The 18,155-nt window shown below is 36.9% G+C and overlaps 1 protein-coding gene across 2 annotated transcripts in view; it reads right to left on the bottom strand.

The window, feature by feature from the left end:
* Nucleotides 1–2,075, bottom strand: part of LOC122051467 (long chain acyl-CoA synthetase 9, chloroplastic-like) — a 34,575-nt gene extending 32,500 nt beyond the window's left edge. The window contains exons 1-2 of one of the 2 annotated variants that reach the window (XM_042612620.1): nucleotides 1,928–2,075; nucleotides 526–1,054 (exon numbers count right to left, since the gene is read on the bottom strand). In XM_042612620.1, coding sequence (XP_042468554.1) covers nucleotides 526–972 — 447 coding nt within the window. In that variant the 5' untranslated portion in view covers nucleotides 973–1,054; nucleotides 1,928–2,075. Of the gene's footprint in view, nucleotides 1–525; nucleotides 1,055–1,904 lie in introns of both variants that reach the window. The other variant, XM_042612618.1, reaches the window with a different exon arrangement.
* Nucleotides 2,076–18,155: the final 16,080 nt, after the last annotated feature.

Raw genomic sequence — 18,155 nt, 5'->3', positions numbered from 1 at the left:
CTGTTTAACATAAAATTCAACGATATTTGGATTGCTGATGGATGACCCTCAGAAGAAAATGACCAGAGAAATAGATTCTCTTGTCATATTTAAATTTTACAAGTAAAATTAGTCTGGATTAAAATATCATACCTATTCATGTATTGGAGCATGAATCAGAAACTTAAAACCTAAGTGTGTTTGCATTAAATAAGCATGTTAATCTCATACCTAAACTTATTAGCTTCAGTTTCGCTATTTGTTATATTGGTATATTACATTACATATTGATGTATATTCTTATAATCTATATGATCCCTCCATTTAGTGAAAAAGTAATCTTATAAGGCACTACTGGCAAAAAAAAAACAGAGAATAAATAGTGGTAACTGAACATGTCAGATATGTAATAAGGGTGGGGGAGAGGGAAAGCGACAAAAATGTACATGAGTGTTGGAGTTATATAATTTTGTGTCCCCCCCCCCCCAAAAAAAAAAAAAAAAAAAAAAAAGTGAAAACACAAAAGAATAAAAGGGGGAAAAACACCTGTAAGGAAATAAACCATTCAGCTCGTGTATCAGCAAATATTGCAACACGCTCATTCTTTATGTGGCCGAGTTGGATCATACCAGATGCAAAACTGCAAACAGTTTTGAAAGCTTGAGCATAACTGATCCATTCATAGTTTCCAAGATGAAGTTTCTCAAAGGATCTCCCATCCTGGTTCACTTCCATTTCTCGTACCACAAGCTTCCGAGATCCAAGTAGAGGCTTGTACGGAAATCGTTTACATGATTGCTCAAAAAGATCAGCCAGTGTTGAGACCCCTTCCCAAAATGACTCCATTGGAGATGTGAAACGGTGGTTGCGAACTGCATATCCCGGCTCACCACCAACAACAACTGGCAGCCCTCGCTTTTTTTCACTAGTTGATCTTCGAAATACAAATGAAGCTATAAGTGGAACCAAGATGCCAACAAAATATGGGTTCATCTTTCAATATAAGCAATTACTAGGTTGTTCAATCCTCAAGATCTTATAAGTTTTTTGAAAGGATTTGATGATACCACCAAATCTGCAAAAAATTAAAAATAAAACAAATAAATAAAATAAAATGGCAATTCTAACGAAAAAAAAGGAAGTTAAAATTTTTATCATTTAAAAACAAGAAAATTCATATTTGTTATCATAAAAGTTATACTTTCATAGGTCCCTGAGAGTATTTCAAATTTTCACATGTATAAAATGAAAATGATATATATTAAAAATCATTATAAATTGAATAAATAACAATCTTGGATATATAATCTGCACATGGCTGATGAAGTTTATCATGCTCATCTTCGTATCAAGCATATTTTACTTTTAAATTCAAGCCATAAGTACAAATGGTTTCGACAAACACCTAAATTGCATGTTTGTATGTTCTTGAACCTTGGAAGGATATTTATGTTCAAAAATCAATAACTTGGATATTTATGAAACCAAAAGAAACAGAGGATACAGCACTGTAGTAGGACTTACAAGATGATGATAATAAAGGGTTTTAAATGTTTATCCATTTGTGTTCTATGTACGATAATTATAAGGGTATTAATTGTGGTCTGCACGATGCAGTAGTCAACAAAATTTTGTCACGAGTTCGCAGACAAGAAGCATCAAAGGTGAGAAAAGAAAAACAAGAAGCACTCAATTCTCAACCAGATTGTTTAACCTCTTCCGGTTTGTATGACAAGCAACAAAGGAAATCTAGGGTCTGAGTTTAGACGAAACCAAGTTGGTTTTTCCCATCCTCGCAATATCCGACCAGATCCAGCAAGACAGTGAAAGACTTAAACAAGAGCACGAAGAAAATAAGAGCCAATCTCTCGAAGCAGAAAGCCGATCGAGCATGGCAGAACTAGATTGAATCGAGTAGAGCGTACCTAAAAGGGTGTGATTGGCTTACTCTTCTGTGAAGTGGTGGCCACGAACAGCGGCGAGAATGAAAACCTAGACGGGTGGGTTGGGAGCGTTTATGGAAGAGAGGATAGCGAGCGGAGAGACCGAGGAGCTATGGGTTGGGATCTCAGTCAGATGGGTAGTCCGAGTGCGTAGAGTATATGGAAAGACTTTTAATAAATCCTAGCTAAATATCTAATTAAATAATATATATACCATCCATAGAATTACTCAAATCATATAGATAATTTTGAAAATAACTAAATAGTATATCCGAGCTTTTTTAGGTCCATAGTTACTTTCGAGCCCATAGAAAGTTCAGTTCAGATCCTCTGTTTCTATTTTTTTTTATCCTCGTGTTTCATTATCAATCAGATAAATTAGATTAAATCTCAAAGATACTTTACATATCACGAAGATACTACACATATTTTAAAAATGTCATGATGTCTTAAAATTTAATCTGATCCGTTCGATCGATAATGAGACACAGAAACAAAGAAAAATGGGAACAGATCTGAATTATAGAAAGCTTGCCTTATTGAAAGCAATAAAATTTTTATTATAGAAAGGTTTTTTATTTTTTTAAAAAAAAAAAAATTATGATTTGCTACGTTTCATTACCATAAAATTTTACTAATCCATTTTGGTAGCAATCGATTAAAACTATTTATGTTTTAAAAAATTATTATTTTCAATATGATATATAAAAATAATCTTACTTGTTCTATATCAACTAGGGGTGATCGTGGATCGAATTGTTTCGATTATTAGGATAAAAAATTATCCGGTCCTAGTAGATCAGATAATACAATATTAAGACCTACATCCAGCCCTATATCCAACGGTTATTATGTATCAGATATCCGATGGATTATCAGTTATTTGGATATCCGACCCTATATCCAATGAAATATAAAATATAAAATAATAAAAAATAAAATATTTTAAAATAATAATAGACATTACTCATTACACGTTGCAATAGTTAATCGTGAATAACTGCTACAACGTGTAGCAACTTATCGGCAATAGCTACTACAACGTGTAGCAGCTTATCCGTAGTAGCTACTATAACGTGTAGCAACTTATCGACAGTAATTACTACAAGTAAGGGTGATCGCGGATCGGGTTGGTTCAGTTATTGGGATAAAAAACTATCCGACCCTACTAGATCGGATAATGTAATATCAGGACCCTACATCTGGCTCAATATACGGCGGATTTTTTTCGGTTCGGTTCGGATCGATATAAGCGGGTTGGTCGATTTGATGGGTTAACTGCTCACCCCAAATATCACCTCCTAGGTGAATGATTTCTTCTAGTTCTCTTAATTATATTTATGCATTATTTTCATATATCATATTTAGTGTAGTATTTTTTTTAACATGAATATATTCGAAAAAACAGATCGATCTTCAAAAATATCTTATATATTTATTTAGTTATCCTGATTATATCATGTCATCAAAAATCAATTCGATACATCATATTAAAAAAATTTTGATCATAAAAAACTTTTTAATATATTTAAAAATAATAATCTATTACTAACAATTGATTAAATCTACTGTTTATGTTCATAGAATTTTATTGAATCGATTGATACATTATAATAATTGATTTGACAAGCAAAAATGAACGAACCGATGGGTAAACTTAGGATTGAGTATGGATTAGGATATTTTTGAATAATATAAAATTTAAATTATACGGCTCAGTAATTTTTCGATATATTTTAGAATGATCCTTTTTCGAAATACGTTATAATGTCGATTTTTTATGCAAATATGCATTCAGTTAAAATATTCCAAAGGATATTCATGTAACTGTTATTTTTCTGACGTCGACTCAGCTTGCTTGCAGATTAAAAATATATTTTTTAGAGAAAATAAAATTTATATGAATGCCTAAAAAGTTTGAATATTAAAACTATATTTTTTTAGAGAAAATAAAATTTGTATGAATGCCTAAAAAGTTTGAATTGATTGAAATCATCTACTTTTAGCACACAGATTAATTTGCAAATTAATTACAGAGGCTTTTTTATAAAAATGATGAATTTTTAATTGGTGTCTGTAAGATATAATTATAAAATTCTCTACCAACTTAGGGTAGTTAAAATCATTGACTTTTAATATTGTAAAATTTCTCATATTCAAATTGATCGAGAGTTGGCATAAGATGCTTGTAACATGATTTATAAATTTAGTTGGTGCCCCCTTCTAGCTACGCAGCTCAATTAAAGTTGAATAAGTTTTTATAATTTACTTTTTTTTAGAGTATGTAAAATTATCTTAGAGGAACTGCTAAGATGATGAGTTCACCCCTTATAAATTTATTTACCATAGATAAGCCCACATGCTCCATCACAAGTCAACACTCCTATAAGGATTGGGAGTACCGACATAGCTCCCTGCTGAACTTGAACTCCCATTTGATATCCTAAGTTCACCATGTAACTCAGTTCTCTAAGTTCCTCATGTGACTTGATTTCTTGAGTTTACCCTATAGCTCAGTTTCCAAAATCCTACATGTGACTCGATGTTGAGTTCCCTAGCCAGATCGAGTCCTTATAGCGATTACCTTGGGGGTGTCTTCGAGCTTTATACTCAACTCAATTCCTCAGTTCTCTACTTAATAACAGATCCAAGATGATGCGGGCCATGTGTTAGTGTAGACAACATCAAATGTGTCAGTGCTGGAGCACAATATTAAACATAAAGTTTTAATGTATTATTAAGATTAAAGTAATTAAGTTTGTTATAATCTGACAAATTATGTCAAGTGTGCAAGAATAGGTTATTTGACAAATGATAAAATTCTAATAAAACTAGAAAAATGAAATCCTAGTTGAGAACCAAGCAATAGTTAAGTCCTAGTGGAGCTAAGCATCTAAAGTCTTGATTGGAAGTTAGACAGGAACTAAGCCTTTGTTGGAAATCAAACAAGAAAATCCTAGTTAAGAGTTAGATGAATTAAAACCAAGTAAAGCTAGCTGAGAGCTGAAGGTTTGGCATACAAGTTTAAGTGAAGTAAGCTAAGAGTTGAAGCGACATATAAGTCCAAGTGATCGGTTGTCATGTTGTTCCTTCTCTGCCATAGCCGAAACGCGGAGGGCAAATCGTAGCCAAATTGCAGCGACAAAGTCGTTGTTGTCCCCATGAGCATGCGGGCCATAGCCACTTTTCCTCTTAGTTGACGCACGTGATCTGTCATTCCAAGCGTTCGTTACCACAGCCCAACCGTCGTTTGCCCTCCTTCTTTTATCCCTCGTTGTGCGTAGTTGCATGGGACAGTAGTCGGTCACCCCCTTTTTGCAAATCACCAACGCAACTTATGCCATCGCCAACCGCTGCGACTATGAGCTACCTACTCGGATCCATAGACTCCTAGCTTCGACATCTCCATCTACCGCTGAGAGTCGCTGGAGAAGAAGAGACACCAAGCAACATTAGGGTAACGTCATTTAATCATCCTTGGTTATCTTGGAATTTTGATTTACAATGTATACATAGATTAATTATGCTAATATGTTATTAATTGCTTAATTAATAACCTAGTTGAATATAAATTTAGTAAACCTGAATTATTTAGGAATTAATTACTTGTGAGTTAGATGATGTATTTATAGTTTGATTATATTAATTGAATAACGAAAAAGTTAGTTTCAACTTGGTTAATTACGAACGTAATTGATTGTTAACCGATTTATTAATTTGATTATTTAGTAAATTCATTAATGCTTAATAAGTTAGTTAACTAATAAGCTTGTCGACTCATTAAAATAAGAGTTTGGTGTCTTAATAATGGATTGATAACGTAGATTAATTGCAAGTGATAAGTGGATTAATAGAAAGTAATCAATGGGTTGATAAATTAACTTAATTTTATTACTAGGATTCTTCTAGTATTTAGTTTTGTCTCATGTTTTGTATTTGTAGAATTCGAGCACGAGGTAAATTGTTGACTTGAAGATGATTAAAACGATCTACAATAGAGATGGATAGTTCTTCCTTGACCTCTATACTTTCTTTGACCTTAGTGCATAAGTATTTGATTACTCATTGATTATATGTTTACCTTGACTCCATTCTATATTTTCTTTGAGATTGATACTTAGTTGTTTGATCTTATTATTATTCTACTTGATATCCATACAGTCTTTGCTATTCATGTTATTTATTGTTTATACTTGTGTCGTTATGTTCATGATAGTGTAGCTTGTAGAGTTAACCCTTAGATGTGATTATTTCTGCTTGTTTGGTTATTATTGTTGTGTATACATTTACATCTGGATTTCCCACTAGACTATATAGTGATATCGTATTGTCCCCTGCAGTTCGTAGCTACATAGCTACACGTCCTGTCTACCCACTAGACCAGGTAGTGGTAGCATGTATTGTCGCACCACAGACAGTGATATTTATATGCTCTGACGGCTCAATATATCAAATAGTGGTAGCATGTATTGTCACCCATATTCAATAGCTAAGGAGCTAAATAACTACCTTATCCTATCTATCTACTAAACCAGATAGTGGTAGCATATATTGTCACCCGCAGATAGTGGATACCCTGACTACCTATGAGACCCATATGCGCTAGCATATTGTTGTGCACAATTAGGACTTGTTATATGGTTGTTATATGCTTGTTATGTGTTGAGTTTATGTAAATGATTATTGGGTATATTGTATGTACTCCGGGTTTATGGCTATACCTGACCGAGCAGGTTGGTGAAGGGTTATGTTGTTTATAGTTTGATTAATAGATTATTATATTGGCACTTTTACTTTTTAATAAGTATTTTATCTGAACTTGCTTCCTTTTGACTCCAATTCAAGTTAATTCATGTACTATCTTTCTATCTACTTATTGAGTCATTTATACTCATTTCCCCTTTCTTTTTCTTTGACTTCTAGATTAGCATGTCGAAGATGTGTTATGTCGCTTAGAGGTCCAAGTTGTCAATCACACTCATGTTTGAGTCTCTTTTTAAGTTGTTTGTTTTCTTTTCCACTATCTCGGTTTATGATTTGTTTTCTTCCTCGTCGAATATTTGAGTTATGTATAACTTTAATTTTGTTCAATCTATTATGTTTATATGTGTAAGTACCTTGTGGTAGTTTTGATATGATCAACCAAGTCAAGTTAGTGTTGATGCAACATCCCTCAGGTCAAGGTTGACCTGGTTGACCAAGCTTGAGTCTTGGTTTGGATTTCGATGTTTGACAATGCAAGGCTGATTGAAGAAGAGTTAAGTAGGTCAAGGATGACTGGATACTTGACTGGGAAGTCCTAACTGGGATGTTAGGCAGATTGGAAGTCCTGGTGAGTGAAGCCAGGCAGAAGAAAATCCAGGTGAGTGAAGCCAGGTGAAAATCCTAGTGAGTGTAGCTAGGTGAAAATCCTGGTGAGTGAAGCCAGGTGAAAATCCTAGTGAGTGAAACTAGGTAAAAGACCTGGTGAGTGAAGCCAGGCAGAAGAGAAGTCCTAGTGAGTGAAGCTAGGCAGATTAGAAGTCCTGGTGAGTGAAGCCAGGCATGCGGAAATCCAGATGGGTCAAGATTGACCAGACATCTGGTGAAAGTCCAAGTAGGTCAAGGGAGTGACCGAATACTTGGCATGATGAAGGAAAGTCCAAGTAGGTCAAAGGATTTGACAGGATACTTGGCAAGAGGAGAAAAGTCCAAGTGGGTCAAAGGGATTGACCGGACACTTGGTGAGGGAGTCCTAGCAGGTCAAGGGAGTGACCAGATGCTAGGCATGATGTACCAACAGGTCAAGGTTGACCGAATGTTGATTTGAGAGGCTTGGGATTTGGTTTTGGGCAAAAACCAAGAGCTGGATCGATCAGTGGATCGATCCAGGAGCTGGATCGATCAGTGGATCGATCCAGGATTTTCCCCAGCGAACAGAAAGCCTCTGGATCGATCAGTGGATTAATCGAGAGGTCCCAATCGATCAACCGATCGATTGGGACGCTGCTGGTTCGCACGATAAGAGCTGGATCTATCCGTGGATCGATCCAAGCGTTTTCCCAGAGTACAGAGGCACTCTGGATCGATCCGTGGATCGATCCAAAGCCTCCCCGATCGATTGGGAGCTTTCGAATCGATCGGGATCCGACCGTTGTGTCGTATTTGAGCTGCAGGCGTGCGATGACTGCAGTAAGACTTTACCGATTCATCTCAGATCTTCACCAGCAACTCCACAGAGCTCTCCACGCCAGTTCTTAAAGGATCTTGGAGTTTCTTCCAAGTCAAGAGGCGGCTCTATTGCAAGAAGAAGAAATCTAGGGTTAGGGTTTTTACTGCTTTCTTGTAAGCTTTTGCTTATTCTTTACTACCCTTTCGTTCTTCTTGTATTGAGAGTCTTGTAGGGCTTTTCCGCCTTCGGTAGTTACCGAAAAGGAGTGTTTACATAGTGGAGGGTGTGTAAGTGTGTGGATCCTTGGACTAGTCACCCCCTTTGGAGGTGGATACCAAGTAAATCTACCTTGTTAGCATTGTATGCATTTGTTTCTTGTATTTACGCTGCACATCTCTGAAGAAACAAGCAACACCAAGCACACGAGCCGGCGACGAGCTATTCACCCCCCCTCTAGCTATTTTTCGATCCCAACAAGTGGTATCAGAGCGAGGCCGCTCTTCACCGGAATCATCGCCGGAAGGGGCAAACAAAACAAGCAAAGCTAGAGGGTGAAGAAGTTGGAGCAATTCTACAAGTCGAAGACTTCATCACAAGAAGCTCAACTTCAAATGGAATTCTGAGATGGACTCGGATTCGACACGAGGGTGCCTCCACCATACACATCTACAAGCTTCGACCTTTGGAAATCAAGGATCGAAAACTTCTTAATGGTGGAGATAGAGCAATGGTTTGCTCTCATGGAAGGTTTTGAAGCTCCCACAAATTCCAAGGGCAAAGTACTCAAGAGGAGCAAGTGGAGCCAAGACCAAATCCAAAGATGTGAGGCCAATGATAAAGTGACCAAGCTTTTGGTCAATTTATTGCCAAGCAACATCCTGGAGCAAATTGGAGAGTTTGAAGATGCCAAGGAGCTTTGGAGCAAATTGGCAAGGATTCATGAGATCCCCTCCACTGTACCAAATCAAGGAGAATCCAAAGAGGGCGACTCAATGGATCAAAACCAAGAAGAGGAGGACTCCGAGGTTGAGAGATGTTCAACCTCCGAAGAGGAGGTCCAAGAAGCTTCATCCTCAAAGGAGAGCAATCGAAAGAGCAAGGAAGGAGTATATTCCTTGTTTCATGTACAAGAGGATGAAGATGAAGAAGAAGGTGAAGCCTCCACCTCTAGGATTGAGGGGGAGCAATCTTCATTGACACCGGAACAAGAGCAAGAAGAATCCTCCACATCCGGGTCAAGAGAAGAAGAGGATGAAGAAGCTTCCACCTCCACAAGTCAAGCAAAATCAAATGGAGGAATATCATCTTCGGATCAAGAGGAAGCTTCTACCTCCGGATCCAAAGGAGAAAGTGTCATCCCTACACAAAAAGGTATAAACATTTCAATAAATAATAAAAATCATATTATATGCTTTGAATGTAGGGAACATGGGCATTACAAGAGCAAATGCCCTAAGTTGGCCAAGAAGAAGGGCCAAGTGGCATTAAAGAGCAAGGAGAAGCCCAAGGAGACCATCCCCGGAACAAAGAAGAGCAAGGAGCACATTGTGTGCTTCTCTTGCAATCAAAAGGGGCATTACCGAAGTCAATGCCCTAATGGGAAGAAGGTGGTCAAGGCTCATGGAGGAAGCTCAACTCAAGGGGGAGCCTCCAAGGTAAAAAAGAAGGTATCTTTTATTGAGCCTATTTCCTTGCAAAATGGTAAAAAGCATGCTAGGTCAAATTTATATCATTTTAATGCTATTTACCATGAAAATAGGAAGCATGATAGCGTTAAGGAAAATCATGTAGCTTATTATGCCAAAACTTCTCAATCTAGGGTTAGAAAGGTAGATAGAAACTTAGGTAAGAACCCTAAGGATTCTAGGTATGTACCTAAGAAGAAGAAAAATCATGATTTTAGTGAAAAATCTATGGTTGAGGGATTATGGAAGGAAAATCAAGTCTTGAGGTCAAGACTTGATAAATTAGAGAAGACCCTTAGAAAAATCACAAATATGACACAAGGGTCTAAGGGTAAAAATCTAGGTCTAGGAGTATCAAAGTCATCCAATGGCCATAGAGGTTTGGGATACAAGCCTAATGCTAAGAAGGATAAAATTTCGTACCATAGGGTTCCATATAGTTATGGAACTAACCCTAGGTCTAATGGTCAAGTCAATAATACTAGGGAAGTCATCCCTAAGAGTATTTTTGCAATAAATGTGACTAAGGCTTCTAAGAAGTCTAAGAAAGTCACAAACAAGGTCACAAGGGAGACTATCCCTAGAGTTGACCAAGAAAATATGACCAAGGTTTCCAAGAAGCCAAACAAGGTCATTAGGAAGGTATCTAGGGAAGTTATCCCTAGTAAATACCTAGAGCATCCAAGGAGCACCAATAGGTGTTGGGTTCCTAGGAGCATTTTCTCTATCCCATAGATGGTTAGAGAGTGTCAACTCTAAGAAGAAGGGTAGTTAACCCAACTTTGAAGAAATTGACACTCAAGAAGCATTTTCAAGGTTATTATTAACCATTGAAAATGAAAAGGATTACTGTTTACTCTTCGAAAAGAGTAAAATGTGTCAAATTTGAGAAGTCTTGATCTTATTTTAAAATGGCACTGTTTAGGAAAGACATAAGAAATACCAAGTTGGGATTTTGGTATTTGCTTAGTAATTTAAGGCAAATCTAAGCCTTAATTTAAAATGCTACTCTGGTGGAAAAATGAAATTTGCCAATATTTGAGGAATACACTTAATTTCAATTGGCAAAAATTAATCAAGAGAATTAGAAATGACAATATAGGTTTTGGCATTTTCTTGAAGCACTTTTGGGCAATCTAGGTTTAATTTTTAAGTTAGCTAAGATTAAAGATACTTAGATAGGTAATTTTATTTATGCTAAACCTTGTCATGTTATGTTTGTCCATCACATGCCATAACACCATATTTAGTTTTATATTTTTCATTCATGACTTATTATGAAAAATACATAAATATCATGTCATGTCATACATACATCATGTAATTATAGGAATCTTTCTTTTGAAAGCTAATTCATTTTAATGTATGTCATAACATTATCATGCATTATGTTTAATTCTTTAAAAGCAAGGACAAATGTCATTTATCAACAAGTGTTTTTAACAAGTGTTGTCAACAAGTGGTATTAACAAGTAACATCCTAAGTGGATGTTCAATATCTACAAAAGTGCCTAGATAGATATACATGATCACTAGATTAGGGCAAAACCAAACTTTATATCTCACAAAGATCAATAAGATGACTTGTATGTGTTTTAGTGTACATTAGATACAAGTGAGATGTTAGGATGATGAACAAAACTCAAGATGTTGATTTAGTGCATTCTTTTGAGTTTTAAGTTCATCAAAACACATAGTTATGTGTTTTTCCATCATTAGGAAAGCTAATGTACAAGTAATGTGCATTAAGCCCAAGGAATATGGTGGGATATTGGTTTTGAAAATGTTTTTAAAATAATTTTGGAAAACCTTGGTGAAAGCTATCTTTTGATAGTAATCACCATTGAATAGTTAGACACAAACTTGAAGAAAACACTAAAGTTTTTACAAGTTCTCAAGTTTGTGTCAATCTTTGAAAACATGATGTATTTTCATAGAAAACTATTTTTCCATGATAAATTATACCCTAAATAATGTCTACACAAATTTTTACGATTTTTGGAATTTTGTAAAATTTTCTAGGGGTTTCTGAAATTGGCTGAAATTGAATTTCAGCAATTTCAGACCTTCAATCGATTCGTGGATCGATTGGAGTGCCTCAATCAATCAGCCGATCGATTGCGAAAGCATTTCTCGCGAGCAGAAGCTCGCTGGATCGATCAGCTGATCGATCCAAGAAGACTGAATCGATCAGTGGATCGATTCAGAAGGGTTCAATCGATTGGAACCCAACTCCAATCGATCGAAGATGCTGATTTTGGCTGGGAAGGTCTGATTTCAGCATCTTTGAACCTATTTTAGTCTAGGTAATCATTCCAAACCCCTGAAAATATATTTGTATACATAAAAAGGGTGTTTTCATATGGAAAATAAGGATGGATTGGTTAAGGAAGGCTAAGTTGAAGTTTAGGTTGAGGTCTGTTTCAAATTTTGAATATTTGAACCTCAAAACTTTTAAAATTGAGTTTCCTAAAGTTTTAGGGATTCCAAGTCATTGTTGGTGCAATGACAGAAGTTACTACCATGTCTTTAGGGGGAGGGACTCTTTAAAGACATGAAAATTATTTTTCATGAACTTTGGAAGGTGGTTAACCTTCTGTTAAGAACATGCTCAAGGTTGAGCGTTTAAACTTTAATGGGGAGTGGATATCCTCATTGTTCAAGTGATTTCAAGTGGATAATGCTCAAGGATGGGCATTTGCCTACATTGGGAGAGAATGTAGGGTTAAGGATAATGAAGGGTATGAGACCTTCATTATCGTATTAATCACAACGAGTGAAGTTGTGAACAACGATGAGCAACTCTTCAGGGGGAGAGTTTTCAACAAGTGAGTTTGTTGATGTGTGTCCAAAAATGGGGCATGGTGTGATGTGTGCCAATAGGGGGAGAATGAAAGGGAGTAAGTTAGGATTTCATTACCTAGAGGGAGTTTGCCCTCTTAGGGGGAGAATGAAGAGCTTAACTTATGTATTCATTGCCCAGTGGCATGAAGCAGGTTTAGGCTATGAGATTAGCCTAACTTACGTGGTATTGTCAAACATAAAAAAGGAGGAGATTGTTGGTGCAACATCCCTCAGGTCAAGGTTGACCTGGTTGACCAAGCTTGAGTCTTGGTTTGGGTTTCGATGTTTGACAATGCAAAGCTGATTGAAGAAGAGTTAAGTAGGTCAAGGATGACTGGATACTTGACTGGGAAGTCCTAACTGGGATGTTAGGCAGATTGGAAGTCCTGGTGAGTGAAGCCAGGCAGAAGAAAATCCAGGTGAGTGAAGCCAGGTGAAAATCCTAGTGAGTGAAGCTAGGTGAAAATCCTGGTGAGTGAAGCTAGGTGAAAATCCTAGTGAGTGAAGCTAGGTGAAAGACCTGGTGAGTGAAGCCAGGCAGAAGAGAAGTCCTAGTGAGTGAAGCTAGGCAGATTGAAAGTCCTGGTGAGTGAAGCCAGGCATGGGGAAATCCAGATGGGTCAAGATTGACCAGACATCTGGTGAAAGTCCAAGTAGGTCAAGAGAGTGACCAGATACTTGGCATGATGAAGGAAAGTCCAAGTAGGTCAAAGGATTTGACAGGATACTTGGCAAGAGGAGAAAAGTCCAAGTGGGTCAAAGGGATTGACCGGACACTTGGTGAGGGAGTCCTAGCAGGTCAAGGGAGTGACCAGATGCTAGGCATGATGTACCAACAGGTCAAGGTTGACCGAATGTTGGTTTGAGAGGCTTGGGATTTGGTTTTGGGCAAAAACCAAGAGCTGGATCGATCAGTGGATCGATCCAGGAGCTGGATCGATCCAGGATTTTCCCCAGCGAACAGAAAGCCTCTGGATCGATCAGTGGATCGATCCAGAGGTCCCAATCGATCAACCGATCGATTGGGACGCTGCTGGTTCGCGCGATAAGCACTGGATCGATCCGTGGATCGATCTAGGCGTTTTTCCAGAGCACAGAGGCGCTCTGGATCGATCCGTGGATTGATCCAAAGCCTCCCCGATCGATTGGGAGCTTTCGAATCGATCGGGATCCGACCGTTGCGTCGTATTTGAGCTGCAGGCGTGCGATGGTGCAGTAAGACTTTACCGATTCATCTCAGATCTTCACCAGCAACTCCACAGAGCTCTCCACGCCAGTTCTTGAAGGATCTTGGAGTTTCTTCCAAGTCAAGAGGCGGCTCTATTGCAAGAAGAAGAAATCTAAGGTTAGAGTTTTTACTGCATTTCTTGTAAGATTTTGCTTATTCTTTACTACCCTTTCGTTCTTCTTGTATTGAGAGTCTTGTAGGGCTTCTCCGCCCTCGGTAGTTACCAAAAAGGAGTGTTTACATAGTGGAGGGTGTGTGAGTGTGTGGATCCTTGGACTAGTCACCCCCTTTGGAGGTGGATACCAAGTAAATCTACCTTGTTAGCATTGTATGCATTTGTTTCTTGTATTTCCGCTGCACATCTCTGAAGAAACAAGCAACAACAAGCACACGAGCCGGCGACGAGCTATTCACCCCCCTCTAGCTTATTTTCAGTCCCAACAGTTAGGTCCTGTTATGGTTTGACGTCTTGTGTCTAAGTGTGCAGGAACTTAGGAGCATAGGAAGTCGAGCGAAAGATACAACTAGCGAGAAGGACAACGCGGAAGAGAGTCAACGGGCTCGGTGCATTCGAGGGACAAGGCGCTACGAAAGAGTATGCTGGTGGACTAGAAGGAAGCGCATAACGTCTTTAATGGATGAGAAGTCGGAGCAAAAGGTTGCTCGAGAAGGTCGAAAAATGGGTTCGGGTGAACCCTATTTCGGATAGCCAAAATCACTCAAGCGAGCGGAGCTGGACCGAAAGACCCGAACAGAAAGTCAACATGGAGTTGACTTGAGTCTGGGCGCCCAGAGCTACTTGGGCGCCCGGACCTCTTTGTCCAGCTAGGGCGCCTTGGTGAGGCGCCCCTGGTCGAAGGCACTCAGGGCGCCCGGACCTAGTCCAGACGTCTGAACTAGAAAATTCTATCTTCACCTATTACGATCCGTTGCGTCGTGGATAAAGTTTTATCCGCACTCAGATGCCCAGAACCCTTCCAAGATCTCAGAGTAAGACTATAAATACAACCCTAATCTTATTAATCTACACAATATTTGTAAACAATCTTCTTTTCAGTACTACTATGTGATTTAGTGTTTTAACTACTGTAAGAGGCTTCTCCGTCAGAAGGAGATTTGATAGTGAGCTTTCAACGTCTTGGACTAGCAATCCCCTGATTACAAACCAAGTAAAAAAATCTACCTCTTCTTTCTCTTTTTAATCAGATTCTTATTAAATAAGTGTTTTTTTAACTTAGCTTGAAAAGTTGAGAAAGGTATTTGTTATTTTTATTGTGCAAGGTAATTCACCTATCTTTTGTCGACTACAAGGTCCCAGCAAGTGGTATAAGAGCCCAATCACTTCTAAAGGAGTAATGACCGATCGAAGCACAGAAGACGATGGCCAAATCGAACATCTACCCGCCTAAGTTTGAGGGGGGAGTTCGCAATTTAGAAAAAGAAGATGGAGCTATTTTTTAAAACTGACTTTGAATTATTAATAATAATGAAATATAATTTTATAGCACCGAAGGATCAGCAAGGGAACAACAAAGAAGAATATCAATGGACAAAAAAAGAGTAAGCCGACTTCATGGCAAATGGCAAGACAGAATTTTATCTGTTGAGCATTTTACCACTACAAGAAGTTAACCAGATCAGAGGCTATGAGTCAGCCAAGGAGCTTTGGGAGAAATTCCTAGAACTACACGAAGAAATCTCGGAGGCAAAACTCATGAAACGAGACCTGCTCCGAAACTAGATCAACAACCTCCGGTTAGAAGAAGGCAAAACTGTCATACACCCTCACTCGAGGATCAAAGAACTCATCACTGACTCACAAATCTCACAGAAAAGATAATCAACCGATATTCACTAAGGTACGTGTTTAACACTTTTCTTAGGACTCCTAAATGGTCAACCCTAGTAGATGCATATTTCATCTCTAAGAACTTAGAGATATGTAATTTAGAAGAACTTTTTTCAACTTTTGAAATCCATGAGTTAAGATATAAAGATCTAAAGAAGGAGTCAAAACATAATATTGCCTTGAAGGTAAAATGGACTAACCAGATTTTGAAACCTCCCTTGATGATGACGAAATGACGTTTATGGTAAGAAAATTTAAAAAGTTTTTTAGGACTAATAAATTCAATCAAGTGCAGGCCAATAAGAAGGAAAAGAAAGGTGAGATACTATCATTGCAATGAAGAATGACACATTAAAGAGAACTGTCCAAAATTGAAGAATAAGGATAAGAATAAAAAAAATGATAAGAAGTCGACCCAGACAAACCACAGAAACCTAAAGATGACGTGGGACAAAACACCGTCAGAATTAGAGATCGAAGCCCAAGTCGGACTTGCGCTGATGGCAAGTCACCAAGAAGAAGAAGACAAAGCAAGCTCATCCAAAATGAGCATCAAGAGCATCGATAAAGGAGGAGCAACGTCAAAAGGAAGCAACATTACAGGGAGAGCTTAAAATAATGAGATCGACAAAGTAAGTCAGGTATGATCTCTATCTCCTAATAAGTTATTTTCTTTTATAAAATATTGTCAAAAAATTCATGTCAACTAGAAAATGATAATAAAAAATTATTAAAATAAAATAATGAGTTAAAAGGAACTTTAGCAACATCTTGTCGATTAGAAGATTTCGACAAACTAAAATTTGAAAATAAAAAATTAATAGTAGAAATAGAAAATTTAAAGGATTCTGCATGTTTGAATATAGCTATTTCAAATTTTAAAAGACCAAACTGACACTTTAGATATCATAAGGGTCAAATTAGAAGAATATCACAAAAATATAGTTCGAGAAAATTTTTTATTAATCTGGTAGGAAGGAACCTATATTAGGTTTTAAAATTATGCTTAAATTAAATTTTTATGCATGTTGTACTTTTAATTAATTTAATTTTTGTTATTTGCTTAGAATTATTTAAATAAATTGTTTCGTATAATTTCTATTGGAAATTAATTTTTTCAGGAAAGGTGACTTCATCACTTATATGTAAGAAAAATTTCAAATTTTCTTGGCTGTTAAATTACTTTTTATGAATTTTTTAACAAAAATTATTTTTTTAATTCAAAAATAATTCACAGAGTATTTTTTGCAAAGTTCATTTTTCTATGAAAAGTTATCATGTTCTATGTCCAAGAAAATATTTTCAAAATTTTTTACCATTATTAAATTTTATATGAATTATTTATCTAAATGCTAACTTTTAATATTAAAAATTCTCAAAAAGTTATTTTTTGAAATTTTTTTTTACAAAGAAACTTACTATAATACATATTCAAAAAACAATTCATGATTTTTTGAGCTTAGAAACTACTTTTAAGTAATTTTTAAAGAAAATATATCTTTATATAGAAAAGAATTTATTACTGCTTAAATTAATTTTAATTTTTCATGAAAATTTTATCTCTGATTTGGATATGACTGTTCAAACGTTATAAAAATGTTTTCATAATTTTTTCATGATTAAAAATATTTTTTTCAAAAATGGTATATAAATTATAAAAATCCAGATTTACTGTATTTTTTATCAAAAAGTTTATGATTTTTCTAGATGATAATCACTGTATTTTTATCCCTTATACTCTGTTTTGAATTTACTTTAAGTTGTTTTCATAGTATACCCCTATTTTTAATGTGATCAAAGGGAGAGAATTAGAGGTTAAGTCTAAGGGGAGGGTATATTTTGATTTTTGTATATTTTTTTTAATTGCAAAATTTATACTTGTTATCTTACTGTTATTTATTTTTTATTTTTACTCTAACTTAACTTAGTTTGGTTATATTAAAAAGGGGAGGTTGTAAGTACTCTGTGGTAGTTCTGATATGATCAACCAAGTCAAGTTAGGTCCTGTTGTGGTTTGACGCCTTATTTCTAAGTGTACAGGAACTTAGGCGCAGGAAGTTGAGCGAAAGACGCAACTAGCGAGAAGGCCGGCATGAAAGAGAGTCGACGGGCTCGGTGCGTCCGAGGGATAAGGTGCTGCAGAATAGTACGCTGGCGGACAAGAAGTGTGCGACATTTCTGAGGGATGAGAAGCCGGAGTGAAAGGTTGCTTGAGAAGGCCGAAAATAGGTTCGGGTGAGCCCTATTCCGCATGGTCGAAATCACCTAAGCGAGCGGAGCCGGAGCAGAAGACTCGGACAAAAAGTCAAAGTGGAGTTGATTGGAGTCCGGGCGCCCGAACCTCTTTTGTCCAGTCGGGGGCGCCTTAGCAAGGTGCCTCTGGTCACTCGTTGCAATCTGTTGCACTATGGATAAAGTTTTATCTACACTTAGGCGTCTGGAACCCTTCTAGGCGCCCAGAGCAAGGCTATAAATA

This window comes from Zingiber officinale, chromosome 3A, assembly GCF_018446385.1.
Source record: "Zingiber officinale cultivar Zhangliang chromosome 3A, Zo_v1.1, whole genome shotgun sequence".
NCBI classification, from domain to species: domain Eukaryota; kingdom Viridiplantae; phylum Streptophyta; class Magnoliopsida; order Zingiberales; family Zingiberaceae; genus Zingiber; species Zingiber officinale.
The sequence above is the reverse complement of the archived record's forward strand: the minus strand, read 5'-3'. Positions and strand labels throughout refer to the sequence as shown.